Source organism: Larus michahellis, chromosome 5 (assembly GCF_964199755.1).
Source record: "Larus michahellis chromosome 5, bLarMic1.1, whole genome shotgun sequence".
NCBI classification, from domain to species: domain Eukaryota; kingdom Metazoa; phylum Chordata; class Aves; order Charadriiformes; family Laridae; genus Larus; species Larus michahellis.
Window position 1 is genome coordinate 76374802 of NC_133900.1, and position 17878 is coordinate 76392679.

Sequence of the window (17878 nt, forward strand, 5' to 3'; positions counted from 1 at the left end):
CATTCCTAACAGCACCTGCCATCATCGTGTGTTACTGGAGAGCAGCGCCAACAATCACTCTTAACGCAGCATGTGCTCACCACAGGAACTTTTTGTTGCTGTTGTTGTTTAAGTGAAGTTTTCTTTTACATGGTTTACAATTCCAGAAGTAGAACTCACGTATGCACAGGGCAGTGCAAGCCAACTGATGCTTTCTCATCTGCATTTTTATGAAAAACTCATGGGAACATATAAAACCACCCAGAAGCCACATCTTCCAATAGACTAGGGAATACTCAATTTGAAAAATCAAAGCTCTTGGCAAGAAAACAAAAAAAAAAAAAGAAATTACCCACCAGAGTGTTTGGGTATTTCAAGCCTGGCTACAGGGACTTTTCGCTGTCAAAAAGAAAATAAACAATAAAATCCTGTCAGCTGTATTCTTATTCTTAAGAAGATCTTGGTGATACAGTGTCCTCAAACCAGGACACACAAAGATTAAGTTTCTAAGGTTGTAACACACTGATGTGGAGAACCAGGGGATCCCCTTTCTTCTTCTATTACGCAAATAAAGCTTTCCAAATATTAATCCAGGACTTTATTCATACAATAAAGGGGAAATTTCCCCTAGATAGATGCCCGCATTAAAAACGATCCAGCAGATTTTGGGGTGCCTGCAATATCTCAAGCCTTAAACTCCAGAAGAAAACAAGGCCAGAGCGCGCGATGAGCGAGTCGGTGAAACAAACAAGTGTTCTGCAAGAACAGTTTCCCACAACTTTAACTGAAGTTTTGTTAAATGCAAGCTTCATACCTGAAACTACCTTAATTTAAAGTAGATACAAAAGCAGGACACCAGCAAAAAAACTTGTCTGACCAATAATCAGTCTGAAACAGTTACTGCAGGAGAAGCAGATAAAGTACATACCAGTTACCTCCTGAAGTGCCCACAACCTTGCTGTAGGTTAAACGGTTCCTTCTGGCTTTACTTAAGATCCCAGAATAGAGGCGCAGGGAAAATGAAAGTGATTTTTAGTTTCCGATAAAGTTAAAAATATTACAAACTTTTAGCTTTTATTGAAAATTAAATATATTAGCAAAAGCAAGATTTAAGAAATATTTTACAAATGATTTACATACAAGAAAGCCAGTATCAGACATATTCACAAATATGCAAACCTTTAATTACAAAAAGTACCTAATTGGCAGCATGACGCTAACCTTGCCACTGCAGTGTGCTCTACTATTGATATGAATAAGGCATAGAACTCACATTTGCACCAACTCAAAAAAAGTTCAAATAAAACTTTAAGCTTTTAAATCCTGGATGCACAATCCCCAATACACACACGCACGCTCTAAGATTTCTTCTTCTAAGCTCTACAAACTAAGTGTGTGCCCTGGAAGAACAGCCAGCCTGAAAAGCCCAGGAGAAATGTAACTGGTACTAGCATTTAGTTTTCAGTTTCCTCTTTAACATGTACAGGCCTAGGTATGTAAACCATATTCACAGTTTAAGTATTTTTAGACAGAAGTACCTTTTTTTTTTTTTTTTTTTTTGCATTTGTTCCTTAAGATTGGCTCTCGGTTCAGCATACAGTTCATAATGTCACCTGTTTCGTGATGCACGCATTTACAAGATAACTTAAAAACCTGTGCCGTATTCATGGTCAAGATAATTCAACAAGAGTAGTAATATCCAACAGTGACATTCAATACTATAATTTCAAATATTTGTGCAAACAGCAAAAGAACAGTTGTATGAGGCAAACGTTTGCAAAACCTTTAACACCTCCTCAGTGTTGTAAACTTGGACTGTCAGCCTTAAGTCCTGCACTTCCCACAGCTTTAAAAAGTCAGTGGCTAAAGTTATCAAGTCTTAAAAATGTTCTCTTCTACATAGTGCAAATTGTAATGTAGATAATGTGAAAAACATATCCAGCTGGATTGACTCTGTGCAATCGTCAGTGGTCTTCTCTCATCGTCGAGGAAAATGTGCATTCAAAGAACCAGGCGGTTCAGGAAGTCGGGAGGGTGGGGAGGAGAGAGAAAAAGCAGTTCCATTACACTTCTCAAACCAGCGCTAGATGTGCAAAGGCAGCAAAAATTCCAGCTGCTACTACAACCAGAACAGAGTAACTTTTCAGGAAGACCCAGGCGGTTAGTCACTTGGACTGGTCTCTAGAAAAATACGTGAGTATATGTTGGATTTTTATCAGACGGTCTTTTAAAGACATCATGGAGAGAACCGACAGCTGATATCTGGGGTCTACTGGGAGAACAGCCAGAAGCCACCAACACCAAGCAGGACCATTGGGCATTGCCTAAAAATAAAAGATAAGTCGGTTACTCACAACCAGTTCAGTACAGTTGACTAACACGAAGACACTGAAAGACAAAGTTGTCAGCGACAACAGCTAGTTTAAAGTTTGATACTAACTACAGAATTCCACATCCATGAGATCAGAAGGGTTATGAAAGGAAGTATTCTGATCCCTCCCCAACTGAGAAGTAAAAGTAAACTTACACTAAGCTTGATAAAGGAATTATTTTTAAGACAAAGCAAGCTCATAGCTTCTTTGGTAAAAGCTGGCTAAGTATAGGACAATTGCCTAATAACAAGCCTCCCTGATAAAAACTAAATCCAACACCTGTCATGCTGTTCTTGAGGCCTGAATATTCGTGAAGCCTAATGTTTTCACTACAATTGTCTTTGTTATATTTGAAGGACTCCAACATCATCTCCCAGTTTCACTCCCTTCTCTCATTACCTCCTCGATAGAGCCAGACTACTTAATCAGTTTCTTCTAAGCTGATAAAACGTACTACGTAATTTTCCCGTCCTTTATTCAATTCTCTACACCAAGCCTTAGATGTCATGCCCAGAACTGGACACAGTACCCATCAGTAGAGGCCGTATCGTTGCAGAGAAAATTCATTACTTCTACTGACTTGCAAAAATATTACTGGCAGTGGTACAGTCCAGGATGCTATTTCCTCCCTTGCATCTGTATCACACAGCTGACACAGTTGTGTTCCATTATAAATCTCAGGTACATACCCACAGTATCGCTGTCCTGCTAGTTAGCCGGGTTTTGCACACTTATTCCTCTTTCCTAGTATATTGTTTTATTATTTTTTTAATTAAGTTGTTCTAAAATAACTTCTGAATTCATGCACTGGCCTCCACAGCATTTATAGTCCTCCCAGATCGGTTAATATAGTTTCACAAAAGTACATAGTGGATGGGAGAGGAACAGGCTTTCGTAAAATCCCACTTTGTATATAGAATCATAGCATGGTTCGGGTTGGAAGGGACCTTAAAGATCACCTAGTTCCACCCCCCTGCCATGGGCAGGGACACCTCCCACTAGACCAGGCTGCTCAAAGCCCCATCCAGCCTGGCCTTGAACACCTCCAGGGATGGGGCAGCCACAACTTCCCTGGGAAACCTGTTCCAGTGCCTCACCCCCCTCACAGTAAAGAATTTCTTCCTGATATCCAATCTAAATCTACCCTCCTTCAGTGTGAAACCGTTACCCCTTGTCCTATCACTACACTCGCTGAGAAAAAGTCCCTCCCCATCTCTCCTGTAGCCCCTTCAGGTATCGTAAGGCTGCTGTAAGGTCTCCCCGGAGCCTTCTCTTTTCTTCCACTTCGAAAGCCAGATTTTATGTACTTTTAAATATTGCTTTTCTCCAGCCTCCACTCTCTCAGGATCTCACCAACTTTTACTAATCGTTTACAATAACCATTAGAATAGATTGCTGCAGCTAGTTTCTTAAGAAACAGTTGTCAAATCCTAGCAGCTGCAGCAGTTTATGGCACTAGCTCAGGAAAGAGGAAAGTGTTATTGGTGATTACCTCTTTGCCAAAGATTACTGCCTGTACGTGTCTCAGGGAAGAAAATACAGGGTTTTTTTCCATCTGAATTCTAACAGCTTTACACAAACTAACAGTTTAAAACACTACTGGAACCTAGTGTTCTCAGTGTACTAGTTTTATCTCCACAAGAGTGTATTACCCTTTCCTGCAAAAACTGTTGAACAGTAACAGAATTGCCTTTTGTTGCTCACCATAAGAGAAACAAGATGCAAGCCTTAATGCCTTCAAAGTTGGGAAAAAAAGTCTTTTTTTTTTTTTTTCCTTTTAATGCTTAGCAGTTGTTAACAGCGATTTAATTCGTATTAAATGATGTCTCACCTGTATATTTTCCTCCCTGTCAGGCATTGGCCCAAAGTGCTGAAGAATCTGAGTGCGAAATTTGTTTCTTAAGTTTTGGAACCAACTGCAGGCCTGACTGTAAACAAAATTGTGAAGTTCTCTCAGTTTCTTTAGTTCTTCTTCATCAGCAACCTATAGGAGGAATGTTATGAAAATATCATTAGAGATAAAGAAACAATTAAGGTGTTTAAGCTGAAATCAACACTCATTCAATTTGAACTATATTTAGATACATTTCTTGCATCCTCCTAAACCTTGATTGCTAATGACTGAATAGTAGAGTAAGTAAAGAAGTCCTGTGATATTTTAGAAAGTTATAGCTTCAAACAATTGTTCAAATAAAAACCACAATATTTTTTTTTGCTTGATAATAATAAAAAATTAAGCTAGCTTCCATTTCTTCCACGTGCTGGCACTGAGTCTTCCAGTAGTCTAGGGACCTAAAAATTTGAAACAGCTCTCAAGAACAAATCAAGGAAAAATCTTGACATATTAACACTATTAAGTATTTAGACAGCATTGCGAATACCTTAACATCTTCCAAATATTCGATGTCTGCAGTGCAATAACCATCTTTCATCCCTCTCCGTAAAACTCTAAATCTCTTTCCACCAACTGTATCAACAACAGACCGTCCATCAGGTAAAAAATGAACGTTCCTGATTTGCAGCATGCATCCATAATCTGCAAAACTAGGAAAGAGACCTTGTCAGTAATGCAATTACACACTTCTGAAAGGACACTTTTTATAATTAAAAGACATAAGTGATGAGGAGCTTACAATTAGGAAGCAAACCTACCCATTTTGAGAATCACTTATACACATCCCGAACTGTTTAGTCCCAGTTTCCATACTTCTGCGAATCATTAGTCGGTATCTTGGCTCAAACACGTGTAGAGGGCAAGGCACAGTAGGATATGCCATAGTGCAAACAAACATTGGAACATTCTTGGTCAAGCTTTGAGAGAACATCAAAAGAAATTGGTGGCTTAAAAACCTCATCACTGAACTTTGCCAAGACAATACGCTTTTTCAGTACGTTTGCTATATTTGAGGTCATAAAGCAAAGTTTTTCAAAGTTTAATAATAAGCAGATTGTAATAACTTTCCTAAACAATAAAAACACTAAAAACACAGGGACTGAATACCTATGTACTGATTTGAATACATGCTGCACAGTAAGCTTCACAGTTATCTAGTTAGTGAGTATCTAGTCAGTAAAGGAAGCGCTTTGTTACAGGGAAAGAAGCGTTGGTTTTTTTCTTTTTTTTTGTTTTAGTTTGAGCCATAAAAGTCATTATGCCCTCAGAGTCACAGGTTTCCTGCAACTAAAAAGATGTAGCAGTAACCGCAAGGTAGCTAGGTCACCATTTAGATTATTTTCAATGATGGACTCCAGATCACAAGATGCAATCCAGGGTGTAATTTTTACCTTGCAATATGCCTCAGCAGGCCTAATTGAAAAACAAAGTATTTTTTTCATGCTGTTTTATCAAGCATGTACAGTTGATACAAACAAGTTAGCATTAAAACATTACCTGAAGCGTGGATCAGACTATAAAACGTAATTCTAATGTATGGATTCTGTTATATAAGTTGCGTGGGCTACAGTTTTAAACAGCTTTCCAACATTCATACCTACAATACATGATGCTTTATATAGCTAAAGAACTCTACTAGGGATAAACATCAAGATTACCAAAAACTTCCAACAATTTCTTTTAATCAAATCTATCTATACAACTAATGTCTATCATCAAATGTTTTGAAAGAAATCTGCAGCCAACTCAAGGACAATTCCATTAACAGCAGCAAAGCTAAAACTGAAGCTCCACGACGGTGGACGCAGAAGAGAAATAGAAGGCCAAATGTATATCATGGAGGACTTAACAGCCTCACATTGCTACTATCAAAGTGTGATTTTTATTTTTTTTATTTCCACAGTAGTTAAAAGACTGTTAATTTTCTGACATACCCATTTAAGACACCAAATTAACACGTCTTTATACTCTCCTTGCATCCATAACACGCCATTATTAACAATCACAAAAATGGTAACAAATTTCTAAAAAGGACTTCCATACTAATCTCTCAAGTTTTCTAGATAAAAGGCACCAAGCTTACTTTGAGTGTTCAGCGGTTTCTTCAGCATGAATTCTTTTTCTCTCATATAATTCATCAGACAAATATTTCATTATTAATTCCTCCAGCAGTTCTGTGATGCTGTATTTTCTGCTTGCAAGGTACTGTAAGCAATTTAAAAAAATACATTAATATTTCTTTTCGTATATATTAAAAAAGACTCAAGAAAATGCAATTTTTATTTAAAACCATGATACAGGAAACGTGTCATAAATTAGGTTGAAACCCATTAAAACTTACAGCTCTGAAGTTCTTATATGTCATTATTTAACGCTTAATGTTACTCTAATATTTGAAAATTAGATTCTCTATTTTAGTTCTTAGTGTCTGACAACTCAATTGTCTAACTCAGGTTGTATTGCTATGCTTACCAAAGACAGAATTAATTTCCCAGGTTATAGAGCCATACAAATAGCGAAAGCAAACAGAAATCCCACAGAGGTTTTACTGTGCAGTTACCAAAGTTTACAAACAGTATTTAATTACACCAATAAAGTAGCTGGTCACAGAAACAGAAAACTTGAAGACCCTGAGGCAAACCTAAGCAACTTGTATGGACAAAGTTCATCTGAAGTTTTTCCCCTTTCTAGCAGCAATCCACAGCCCAAGTGAAATGAAGTTGTTGGGTTTAAGTGAAACAGCCTTCAAAAATGATACAATATTTGTATTTGTGAGCTCTACTGAGAAACAGTACCTCTTTCAAACTCTCCTTGCAGAGCGGACACTGAGGAGCATGGTCTAAACACCGTTCCAAGCAACCTTTGCAAAAAGTATGTCCACAAGGGGTTGTCACTGGCTCAAAGAATAGCCTGAAACAAAGTTGTTAGAAGTTAGATACCATGGCAAGGGTGTGTTCTGCTAAGAAAAGTCAGTGATCAACCTCTTTAATTTTTAAGACCATAAGAAAGCAATTAATCCCATATCTCCTTATTCTACCTTTTCCCCTATCCTGCAGTTTGTTTCCATTTACCACCACACTACTCATTTTTTTGTTTTCTGATGAATCTGAACATGTTTCACAACACTGTAATATCTAAACATTTATCCCGATGTACAAAGATTTTGGTCTTACTACATAGAGATTTAGAACACACAAAATTATGTAACATCACTATGGACAGTTTAGTATACACCATATGTTTTAAGGTATTTATTCTGAAAACCAAGATGACCCAATAAGAACTTTCAAATACAACAGCTACACTTAGGTAGCCTAATAGTCTGAAGTATCTACATTTCCTAGACAAATATAAGGTTCACAGGCAATACTTCTAAGCATTATCCTTCCCAAAATAATAAGTTAAATAGTTTTATTGACCGAAAAAGACCCTAATATTTAACAACAAAAGATCCAGTCCTTTTTAGGTTATCAGTTAACAATGCCAAGTTTAATTTAAAAGGGAGCTTGATTAAAATAATGCTGAATTATATAGCAAATGACACATTTAAATAAGCATTTAACTGCAAGGATTGAGGAAGGCTGAAAATTATTGCCTGATAACAGAACTCATCACTCATCACTCAGTTTATATGTGGAACAGGTATGTGGCCAAGCATCTGTAACGGAAAGACTGAATTAAGGAGGAAATCTTACCTCATACATAGAGAGCACTCGAAATCTGATACATCAATCAAATCCCCTGGAATTGTTCCAAAAGGCAGTGTCACGTCCCTTTTTGTACTTTCTAAGGAAAAGCAAGACAAAATACTCAGAGAAAGGCACAAAACAGTAGACGCTTTGAACTTCAAAGTAAATGACTGTTTACCTCCTTGTTTTTTGTGTTTGTTTCTTCCATCTTCACATACAACTGTATCCTGTTCTGAAAAGGAAAGCTTTCTTTTCAACAAAGCACCTTTTTCTTGGCCAGAGAGAAGGGGTTCGGAAGACACTCTCTTTAAGCCATCTTCCTTGGCAAGGTCTTTTGTTGAGTTAAGAGCATGGGCAGACCGTGCACGATTCAAGCTTCCACTGACAGGCTCTGGTACCTCTGACCCTCCTAAACTCTGTAATAGTAAGATGAACTGAGCTGTACTTAAAGAGTAACACAAATCTTAGTATGTAAGACGTGAACATGCAAAGATACATAAGCCAAACTGATACCCACGGCTAGCTGATCAGTTAACGAGAGGAATTTGATAAGACAGTACTCCAATTTCCTTAGCATTAACAATTTAAAAATCTTCACCTGCTTCAAAGAGAAGGGAAAACTGTATTTCTTTTACTTTGGAGTCACTAATATCAAATCTCAGTATCTTCTAATAAGTAGTTCACTGGAATAAGGAGTCTAACACTCCAAATAAAAACACATCACTCCCAAATCACAATTCTATTCTTCCAATTTAGCCAATTACAGAAAGTCAGCATTTAGGCTGGAAAGTAAGTATGACAAAGATATCAGAATGTCTGATGCTTGCATATCAGCCAAAAAGAAAAGCTATCCTATAGGTTTTGTTACCTGCTCAGGACAAAGCTGTAAGTTGCAGTCAGACTCAGTCACCTCAGAACCAAGTATAAAAGGTTTATTTCGAGTATGTGGCGAATTCCATGCAGGTTCCTTCAGAAGACTCTCTCCTAACTTCTCTGGTGACAGCACATCGCACAATGTCTAGAAAACAAACAGCTAAATGTTTGTAATAATGAAAAAGGATCTAGACACAGCTTTATTATAAAACTACATACCAAAAATAAGAATTTAAACTATACAAAGTTATCCTCATAAATAGAGCTTTATTTAAGCAGTAACTGGGAAAGAACAGTTGAGAACAAGCTGAAACCTACGTACCTACATTACTAAAAAGAAATTTATACAGAAATCTTCTACAAGTGAGTTCTTCACACAGAGTTAAGACATCATCAATTCAGTATCATGCGGCTTTTTCAATGTAAACTTTTATTATCGAAGAAAAACTGTTGTGCTCTGGGCACAACAAAAGAGTTCAGCTTACAATATTTAACTTGCTGCCTGTTTTCTGGTTTTCTAGATTTCCATTTAATAACTTCAAAAGCACTCTGAAATGTGTACTTAACACTTGTACATTAGGACTATCTCTTCAACATAGCGTGATGTATCTTGAAAGGAACTAGTATGTCACCTGAACCTTCTCAATACGTATCAAGATTTTTAGATGCTCAAAGTCTACCACAATGGGAGCTTAATAAAGGAATCAAGTCAGAGACAGTAATACAGTTTCATAAATAAAATTACCCTTTCTACTTCTAGCTTGGCTGGAAGAAAGTCCTCATCAAGGGCTAAGCACTGTAGAAACAGTTGTAAGGCATCACCTACAAAGCCAGAGTCTTGCAGCACTTTTCCTTTCTGGAAGTAGACCTGAAAAACAAATACCACGAAGACATTTCTAGAGAGTATGTAGAACTGCAGTACTCATCTTACAGGCATTACAACAGAATTAGAACCCTCTATGACAAAAAGAGTGTAGCTCTTCAATAAACTCCAGCTATGCACAGGGTGGATGATCCATATGCCCGGTCTAACATACATCCCCTACAGTGTTTGAGAAAGAGTCACGGGATAGGCTGCTGTTAATCTCCTGCCAGTAGTTTGTTTTGGCTTACATGAAGGGTTAAAAACCTGACCAGCGCTGAATTCACAAAAGGCCTTAATTTCCCCCTTCAGTGAGCCTTTGGAGGGGAAGAAGAGGGGGACACAATGCGAATCAATACATAACCTCATACAAACAGCTTACAGGATACTCTTTTTGTCCTCTGTTTCATTAAAAGCCTGCAGGAGAAGGGTAACTACAAACAAAACCATCCACACAACCATGCATCCCTTACATGCATATGTAATCTATATGTATATACATATGTAATCTATATTCTTAACACAAAACAATGCACTTTTGGAATTGCTTCCTCCAACTATATTTATTCTTGAACACTAGACAGCAGCTAGGGAAAAAAAAAAAAATCGGTTTACTATTTTCTCTAAAAGAAAAAAAAGGGAGAAAAGACTACTGCATTTTGCTGAACCTACCTATATGACACTGCAACTACGTCGTCCCTTATCCAACTTATCTCAATTTTCAAAAGTTGCATTTGCAGTAATATAAATACAAGATGGATAAAAACAACAGTTATCTAACAAAAGTTAGATAAAACAACATCTAGTTGTATATGAGATTTCGGGTAACGGGCCAGAAAACAGAATTTAAAAAAAAAAAAAAAAAAAAAGAAACCCCTCAAACCCCTTCCCCCCCACAATGTAGTTTCTACAGAATGACTGCCAGTATTAACAGTAAAGTCTGTTAAACAAGGCTGTCAGATGAGGGCATGCATCATCCTTGATGGATTTGGGCAGTTTCATTAAGATGTGTCCTGAAGAAGGAAAGTATGCTAATCTTCCTCTTACAGACAGTTTCTTTTCCTACAGAGATAATAACTGTTAGAGAAATCCATCAAACCAATCTCAGTAAAGTGAGGAGAGGTTTCTTTCCAAACACATAGAAAAAAAAAGTAGACAGTACTACCAACGCTGAGAAGCAAAAAGTGGGATGCTCTCTGAGTTTGCAGTAGCCACGGAACTGCTGAACACAGGAGGGACCAAGGCAGCAGCAGTTATCTCCCCTTGTGCGGCATGGTCGTGACGCTCCTGCTGTGCTCAGGGTTTAGACATGGCTGCAAAATGCAGGATCTCACAGTTCTGAAGGCCAGTGACTCCCCAGCTGCCTGCGCTATTGGCAAAGCTCAGTTCCCACTGAGTTTTTGAAGAAAAGCTTTCCAAGCTAAACCAGCAAAGTGTCCTTCTCTTAATAAAAATTAACAAATAAAACAAACCCCAAGTCCCAGCTGTTACAGGTTACATCACCATGAACTATTCCAACTCCAAGTATTGGAGCCACTAAAAAGGGCCCCAAAACATGCTTACATTTTTTTTACCCAATACTATTGCAAAAGAATTTATTGCTTTTGCTAAATATTTTTTGACTCTTTGGTAGCATTTGGAAAAGAAAACTGTGTTGTCCTATTTATACAGCAAACTATTTTACCAATAAAACTCAAAAAATATGAAAGAAATGTTGACTTAACACAGAGCCAAGAATTCTAGTCCTGACTGGCAACAGCGATCGCTCATCTCGTGATATTCTCAAGAACAGATAATGCTTAAAATTCTCTGACTTTGGGAAACAGAATCAAAGTGTAAACACGCAGAGCTTTAAAAGGACTAACCTGTACATAGCATAAGAAATTTTAAAACTCAATTACATCAACCTACAGAACGTACAGGCCTCAGAAGTTCTGCTTTCAATCAATTAAAGCTGGCTGCACGATTTCAGCCAACCATCCATTCAAATAGCATTAAGCTGAAGTTAAGTTTGTAAATATTTAAAACCTTCTTTTAAAGAACACAAAAAAGTGTTCTTATAAAGAAATAAAATAATCGATAACAAGTAACTACAGACATCAAAAAAGTACTTCATAATACTGCCCAAGAAGTCAGTTCTACTGCACTTAACCCTTCATCCAAAGACACCATCTCACGTTGGGATACGAAATAAAAATACCCAAGTTTCTGATGAAGGCTAAATTAACAGTTCCAAGTAGATTCGTCAATCAACTCTAACCTGCCATACTCATCAGTAGCCTGTCTCATATAAGTAACTATTTTAAGATACCTTTTGGCATTTTGCATGTCTTCAAGATAACGTTTAAAGTAGATGACGTAAGTTCTTGATGCAAGTAAAATTTAGAATTCATTGATTTTAAAGATAAAAACAGATTTTGAAAAAAAAAAAAAAAAGAAGAGTTCATATCAACTTACCTCTGGCCAATTTGGCATTTTAGAAATAACAAAATTTAGATCTTCTATGGCTGTTTTATATTCTTGGAGGCCAACATATGACTCAGCTCTGTAAATTCTTAGCATCAAGTCACTGGAATCTGAAGACAAAAATAAAGTAACATTTTTAATAATCCAAAAATTTGTAATTTTTAATTAGATATCCTTTCATAGTGATATGTCAGAACCACACTTTTTCGTACCGTATTTTCAAAATTACTGGAGTACATTCTCCCCCGCCCCCCCCAGTGCCTGGACAGTAAAAGTGGCAGTAATTCCAGGCTCCTGTCTTTCAAGCTAAAGATCAAATTTTGGATCCTCTAATGTACGTTGCAGCAAGAAAAAAATATATTTTAAAAGATCTAACATTGAGAGTGACAGAATACAAGTATACCTCAGTACTGCCGTGTCAACAAAAGTTGAGGACTAAGTAGACTTTAGCTTTACAGTCCACCCATTCAAAAATCACAGAAATCTGGGAATTCACCACATTTGTATTACAAAGCCTAAGTATTACACAGTTTGCTTTCAAGTGTTCAAGTTTTTCTTTAAACTGTCATTTGTTTGTGTAATGCCCAAGCCCTTGCAACTATGGCTGGAGATAGAGATGTCACTTTCACAATGATACCCACTTGGTAAGTACCAGCAATAGACTTTATCTCCATGAGGTTTGAAAAGAGATAGCCAGTATCAGACAGCCTTTAACACCAGCCAGCAGCCCTGTTGTAAGGAGTTGCACTAGAGGAACTTCTGTGATGCGAAAACATTACTATGTGTTCAGTAAAGACAAGTTCCCATGTCCAATATACAGCATTTTGTACTTTTAGTAAAGCACCCTCGAAACGGGAAGCACGCCCGTCTCCATGTCACTAAAACTATGGGTTTCATAACACAACTAACTGTAGTTGTTGCTTGGAAAAAATGCCAGCACACTGCTTTGTTCTTGGCTATTTATTTTTTTTACTACACCTGTGGTTTTCATTGAATGAGGTAAGTCACACATTGGTCTACTGTAAATAATACTAAATTAAATAGTTCTTTAAGTTTCTTTCAAGAATATTTTCTTGAGAGGGGATGATTTAAATTCGATATTCACCTTAGTCTATTCTAAATGTCTAGTTTAAATTTTCATAATTTCCAACATTAGCTTGTTTTACATTTAAAAGCCAGACTGGTCAATGTTCCCATATATTCCAACACATTGCTTTGTATTTAGATCCACAATGCTACATGTAAAGAGACCTTAATGGAAAAGAAAGGGTTAAGAAAAATCAAAACTGACACAAGATTTCACAGCTGAAACTGAAGTGTCTTTCTGATTTGTTTTTCTTTTGAGTTGACAGTTTCCCTTCAAATACAAATATTCCCAAACCTGGTTTGTTTTTTATTTAGTTTTAGACATAATAAAATGTTGGTATTAACAGAAGTCTGGGAAATTGTCTAACTTAAACAGGCAATTCTGCAGGCAGAACTCTGAAGCCTGCTTTCCTGGGGCTTTGTGTTTTGTGACTGTTACAGCCCAGTAAGGCAGGAGCTCAGATCAAACTCTTCAGACCCTTTTTTCTGTTGTATTTGACTCTTTGCTGTCCAGCAGACCTAGTATCAAACCAAATTCTTTTCTTCAGAGGTAGCAGTAAGTGCGGGTCTTTGATAAGGTACCTATTTGCACATAGTCAGAGGGAGCTCATGTTCTTCAAACTTTCAAGTGTAGAAGATTTAATTTCTAGGCTTTGTAATTGTGAAAACACCAGTTTTGCAACGTTTCAGCACACATGTTAATGTTTGCCACCTAAAGGGAGGATGCAAAACTAATTCAAACTCTTAGACCAAAGATTAGCAGAGCAGAAACACAACTTGTGATGCATTTTCAATTTCAGCAACCCAATCTATCGTAAATACAGAAATCACTCACTTCTAGCATACCCAAAGACAAAGGACTTTAATAAAAAAGCCACCAAGTACTTTCAGTGCAGAACTGTGTGTACCTACCAGCTGTTATTGCATTAATAGGAAAGTATACAAAGGTGTACACACAAAAACCCACTCAAGGGTTTTTTTTTATACCACTTCCAAAGCATCTGCTCCTGGCTACTGTCAGCGTAAGCATACCAATAAATGGACCATCTCTGGTCTGATCCTGCATGCTTTTTATATGGTTCTTAAAAACATACCAAACTCTTCAAAATAAAAGACATGCACATCACAGCCACTATATGGAAAAGCTTTAGGACACAGTATTTATTAGTACAGTACTACAGGGTCACCCCAACGGTCAGGGGTTGGAACATGCAACTCATGAGAAGAGGCTGAGAGAACCAGGCTCATTTAATGGAAAACAATTCCTGAAGGCCTTGGGAGAACCCAGCAGCCTTCCAGAATCCAAGAGGATGCTACCTAGAAGACTCTTCACTGAAGCGCGTGATGCAAAAACAAGAGACAACAGTTATAAACTGAAACAAGGGCAGTTCTGACTTGAAATAAGGAGAAAATTTCTCACTATGAAGACAATTAACGTTTGAGCGGGTTGCCCGGAGAGGCTGCGGAATCTTCACCCTTGTAGGTTTTCATGATCCAGCTGGACAAAACCTTAAGTAAACTGCTCTGAACTCAGTGTTTATTCTGCTTTGAACAGGAGATTGATTGGGCAACACACCTTCTTGAGGGTCACTCCAGCGGGAACAGGTCTGTGATTCAGACCAAACCCAAGCCTATTAGCTGTGTGTTTCAGGATACTTGATTAAAGACAAGCTGCGCTTGGATTTTAATCCAATAGATTTCCTTTAAATAAACCATTTCATTTCAACTCCTGCAAGGAATATATTAACCATATGAATGTTAACATTCCTCATATTTTTCAAAAGTCACTTTTGCACCATGACAAATATTTCTCTTTCAGGTGTTTCAAGAAACATAAGTAAGTTACGAAAAGATGCCATTTGAGTAAAGGTTTAGTGCCAATGCCTTACTTAGGACATCAGATTTATGTTTATCACAATTTTTTAACTCTCCACCTGCATTAAAAATAAACAAAGATGAACTAGCAGTCGGGAAACACTGAAACTGAATGTGAATTATTTTAAACATGAATCAGTTTCTTATGCAACGTCTTTTCCACCTCTAAGGGTTTTCAAGAACTCATGTTCTGGAGGAAGATAGAAAGTGTAACAGCTGCTATTAATTAGCTCTCTATTGGCCTGAAATCACCTTCAATTTGCAGCTGTGAGCCCAGAGCTCTAAACTGACATTTAATGTATGTTTGCATTCTGATTCATGAAGTTCTTTAGTAGCTTCGCCAGAATGCTTGGAGTACACTTGGAATATTGAGAGTTCTCAGGACTGGAAACACAGGAATCGGTTCTACAAAGGCTTGTAAACTGACCTTCTAGCACTTAATTCTAGCACATGTACTAAATTTGTATTATAAAACTGGGGATAAGCTTCCCAGCTGATAACTATTCCCAAATTTTAAAGCAAAAATTTAGGATGTAACTTCACAATAAAAGGAATCAAAATTCTTTCCCCACAGATATCTAAATGGTATTGCTAAATCCATAAAAGAAAGATTAACTAGAGCCTGTAGAATTAGTTTTGTCTGTTAGTCTTTAAAAACAATCTTGAAACATGAAATGAGATCCCCGTAAACCTTTGTGATCAATAACGGAGTCATCACTTTGCACCCTGAAAGCCACTGAGTTTTGACTCCATTTCTTTGTGACTTGTACGAATCAACGCTGCTGTTCAGAACACATAAAGGAAAAAAAAAAGAACCAACAGTCTGCTTCTTACAGTTCTAAGATTGAAAATAGATCAGATGCTTTCTCAGGTCACATCTATACCATATCCTACACTTTGGAAACACCTTAGCAAATAAGATAGAACTGAAAGCCACAACTGAACCTCTTCAAATTAGATTGCCAAACAGCGCAGAAAAATATATGGGAGATTTAATCCCACCTACACTGAAAACAGTTTATTCTGGAACTAGATCTAACGTATCTCCCCAGAACAGATTGGAAGGATTAGACTTATGCAAGCTTTTGGGGCTGTTTTTCATTCCGCTGCAGACAACTGTACAAACGTAATCTGTAAAAATTTCTTGAATTTCTGAAGAGAAATAAAGCAGCACAAATGACGAGGGAACTCCACCCCCACCCCCGCCCCCGCCCCCGCCCCCGCCCCCCCCCCCCAGGTGTTAAAACCCACGGCGGAGTAAAAACACTACAGGAATCCCTGAGTGGAGCCATCTGGGTGCACCGATCACACCGGCCCGGGACCCCGGCTCTACCTCCCGCCCCACCATTAGAACTCCCCGGCCACACCCACCCGTGACGCCACCGCCATTACACAACCTGTCCCCCTCCGTGCCTCCCGCTTATGCAACCGGGCCCGGCCTGCGGCGAACTTGTCTCAGTGACACTTAAAAAAAGACGGTGAAAATAGGTCTCTGGCGGGAAACAGGGTTAAACGCGGCCGCAGAAGTTCTCCCGCCCGCGGCCGAACACCGAGCACAACAAGCCCCACCAACTCCTCTGTAGACGATCCTATGAAAGCATAGGGAGGGTGAAAAAAAAAACAAAACAAAACAAACAACAAAAAAAGACGTGAATAAGACCCGTGTCGGCCGCTCTGGAGCGCGCCCCGCTGTCAGGCTTGACGCTCGCTGAGGTGCGCGTCCCGCCTCCGCTCCACCGGCCCCTCTCGGCAAACTCCACGAAACTTCTTTACGTGCTGTATGGGCCCGCTTCCACCCCGGACAGCCTCAACGGGGCCGAAGGGCGGGAAGGAGACGCACCTCACCACCCCTCCAGCCCCCCGAGCCCGGCTACCAGGCGGTACGAGGGTGGGCAGCGAGGCGGCCCTCAGGCCTTCTCCACCCCACACACCAGCCTCACCTGCTCGCAGCGCCTGGCTGGCGGCAGCTAGAGCCTCTCGGAAGCGTCCCTGAGCCAGCAGCTCCTCCAGCCGGCTCCCGGTCCTCGCCTTCTCGCACTCGCCCGGGAACCACTTCTCCGCCAGCTGGTTGAGGACGACGCTGGTCCGCAGCGGGGCAGCGGCCGGGCTGGTGCCCCCCGCCGGCAGCAGCCGGTCCCGGCAGCGGCGGCAGCGGGCCCGCAGCTCCCTGCGGAGGCAGCGGCGGCAGTAGGTGTGCCCGCACGGGACGGTGACCGGCTCGCCCAGGAACCGGCCGCAGCCGCAGCAGCGCAGCGGGCCCTGGGTCTCGGCCCCACCGTCCCGGCTCCAGCCTAGCCCCTGCCGCAAGCGGTAGTTCAGCACCAGGCAATCCACCAGCGTCCCGAGGCGCTGGGGGCCGGCGAGGGGCCCGAGGCACAGGGAGGCCAGCGAGGCGCCCACCACTTCCTTCAGGCGGCTGCCGGGCACCAGCCCCTCGCCCGGCCGCGGTGGCGGCGGTAGCTCCCGCTCTCCATCCGCCTCTTCGCCGGGGCTGCCGCTCGGCTCCGGCGACACCTCCGAGCCCACGGGAGAGAACGCCATCAGCTTCACGGCTACCAGGAGGAGGAGGGGGCTGTGGGGGGGTGTGGCAGGCTCCCCGCTCCGGCCGCCGGGCTGGGGCTCGTCGCAGGACGCTGAGGCACTGGCGGGGCAGGAGGGAGGAGGGAGCAAGATGGAAGGAGGTTACAAAACACCGCTCCACGCCGAGCGCCGTCACGGGGCGGGAGGCGGGGACGGCGCCGGGGAGTGAGTCAGTCAGGCCGGGGCGGGGGGGGACGACAAT

At 40.2% G+C, this 17878-nt stretch overlaps 1 protein-coding gene across 1 annotated transcript; it reads right to left on the minus strand.

Moving 5' to 3' along the window:
- Positions 1-1022: 1022 nt before the first annotated feature.
- On the minus strand, positions 1023-17817 carry LONRF1 (LON peptidase N-terminal domain and ring finger 1). Its single transcript, XM_074588140.1, has 12 exons — positions 17037-17817; positions 12127-12245; positions 9553-9675; positions 8803-8952; positions 8113-8350; positions 7941-8031; positions 7041-7155; positions 6329-6450; positions 5004-5162; positions 4733-4895; positions 4183-4335; positions 1023-2303 (listed from the first exon to the last, which is right to left on the minus strand). Exons 1-12 carry the CDS (start codon positions 17635-17637, stop codon positions 2145-2147), a joined length of 2193 nt encoding a protein of 730 aa, XP_074444241.1. The 5' UTR covers positions 17638-17817; the 3' UTR covers positions 1023-2144.
- Positions 17818-17878: the final 61 nt, after the last annotated feature.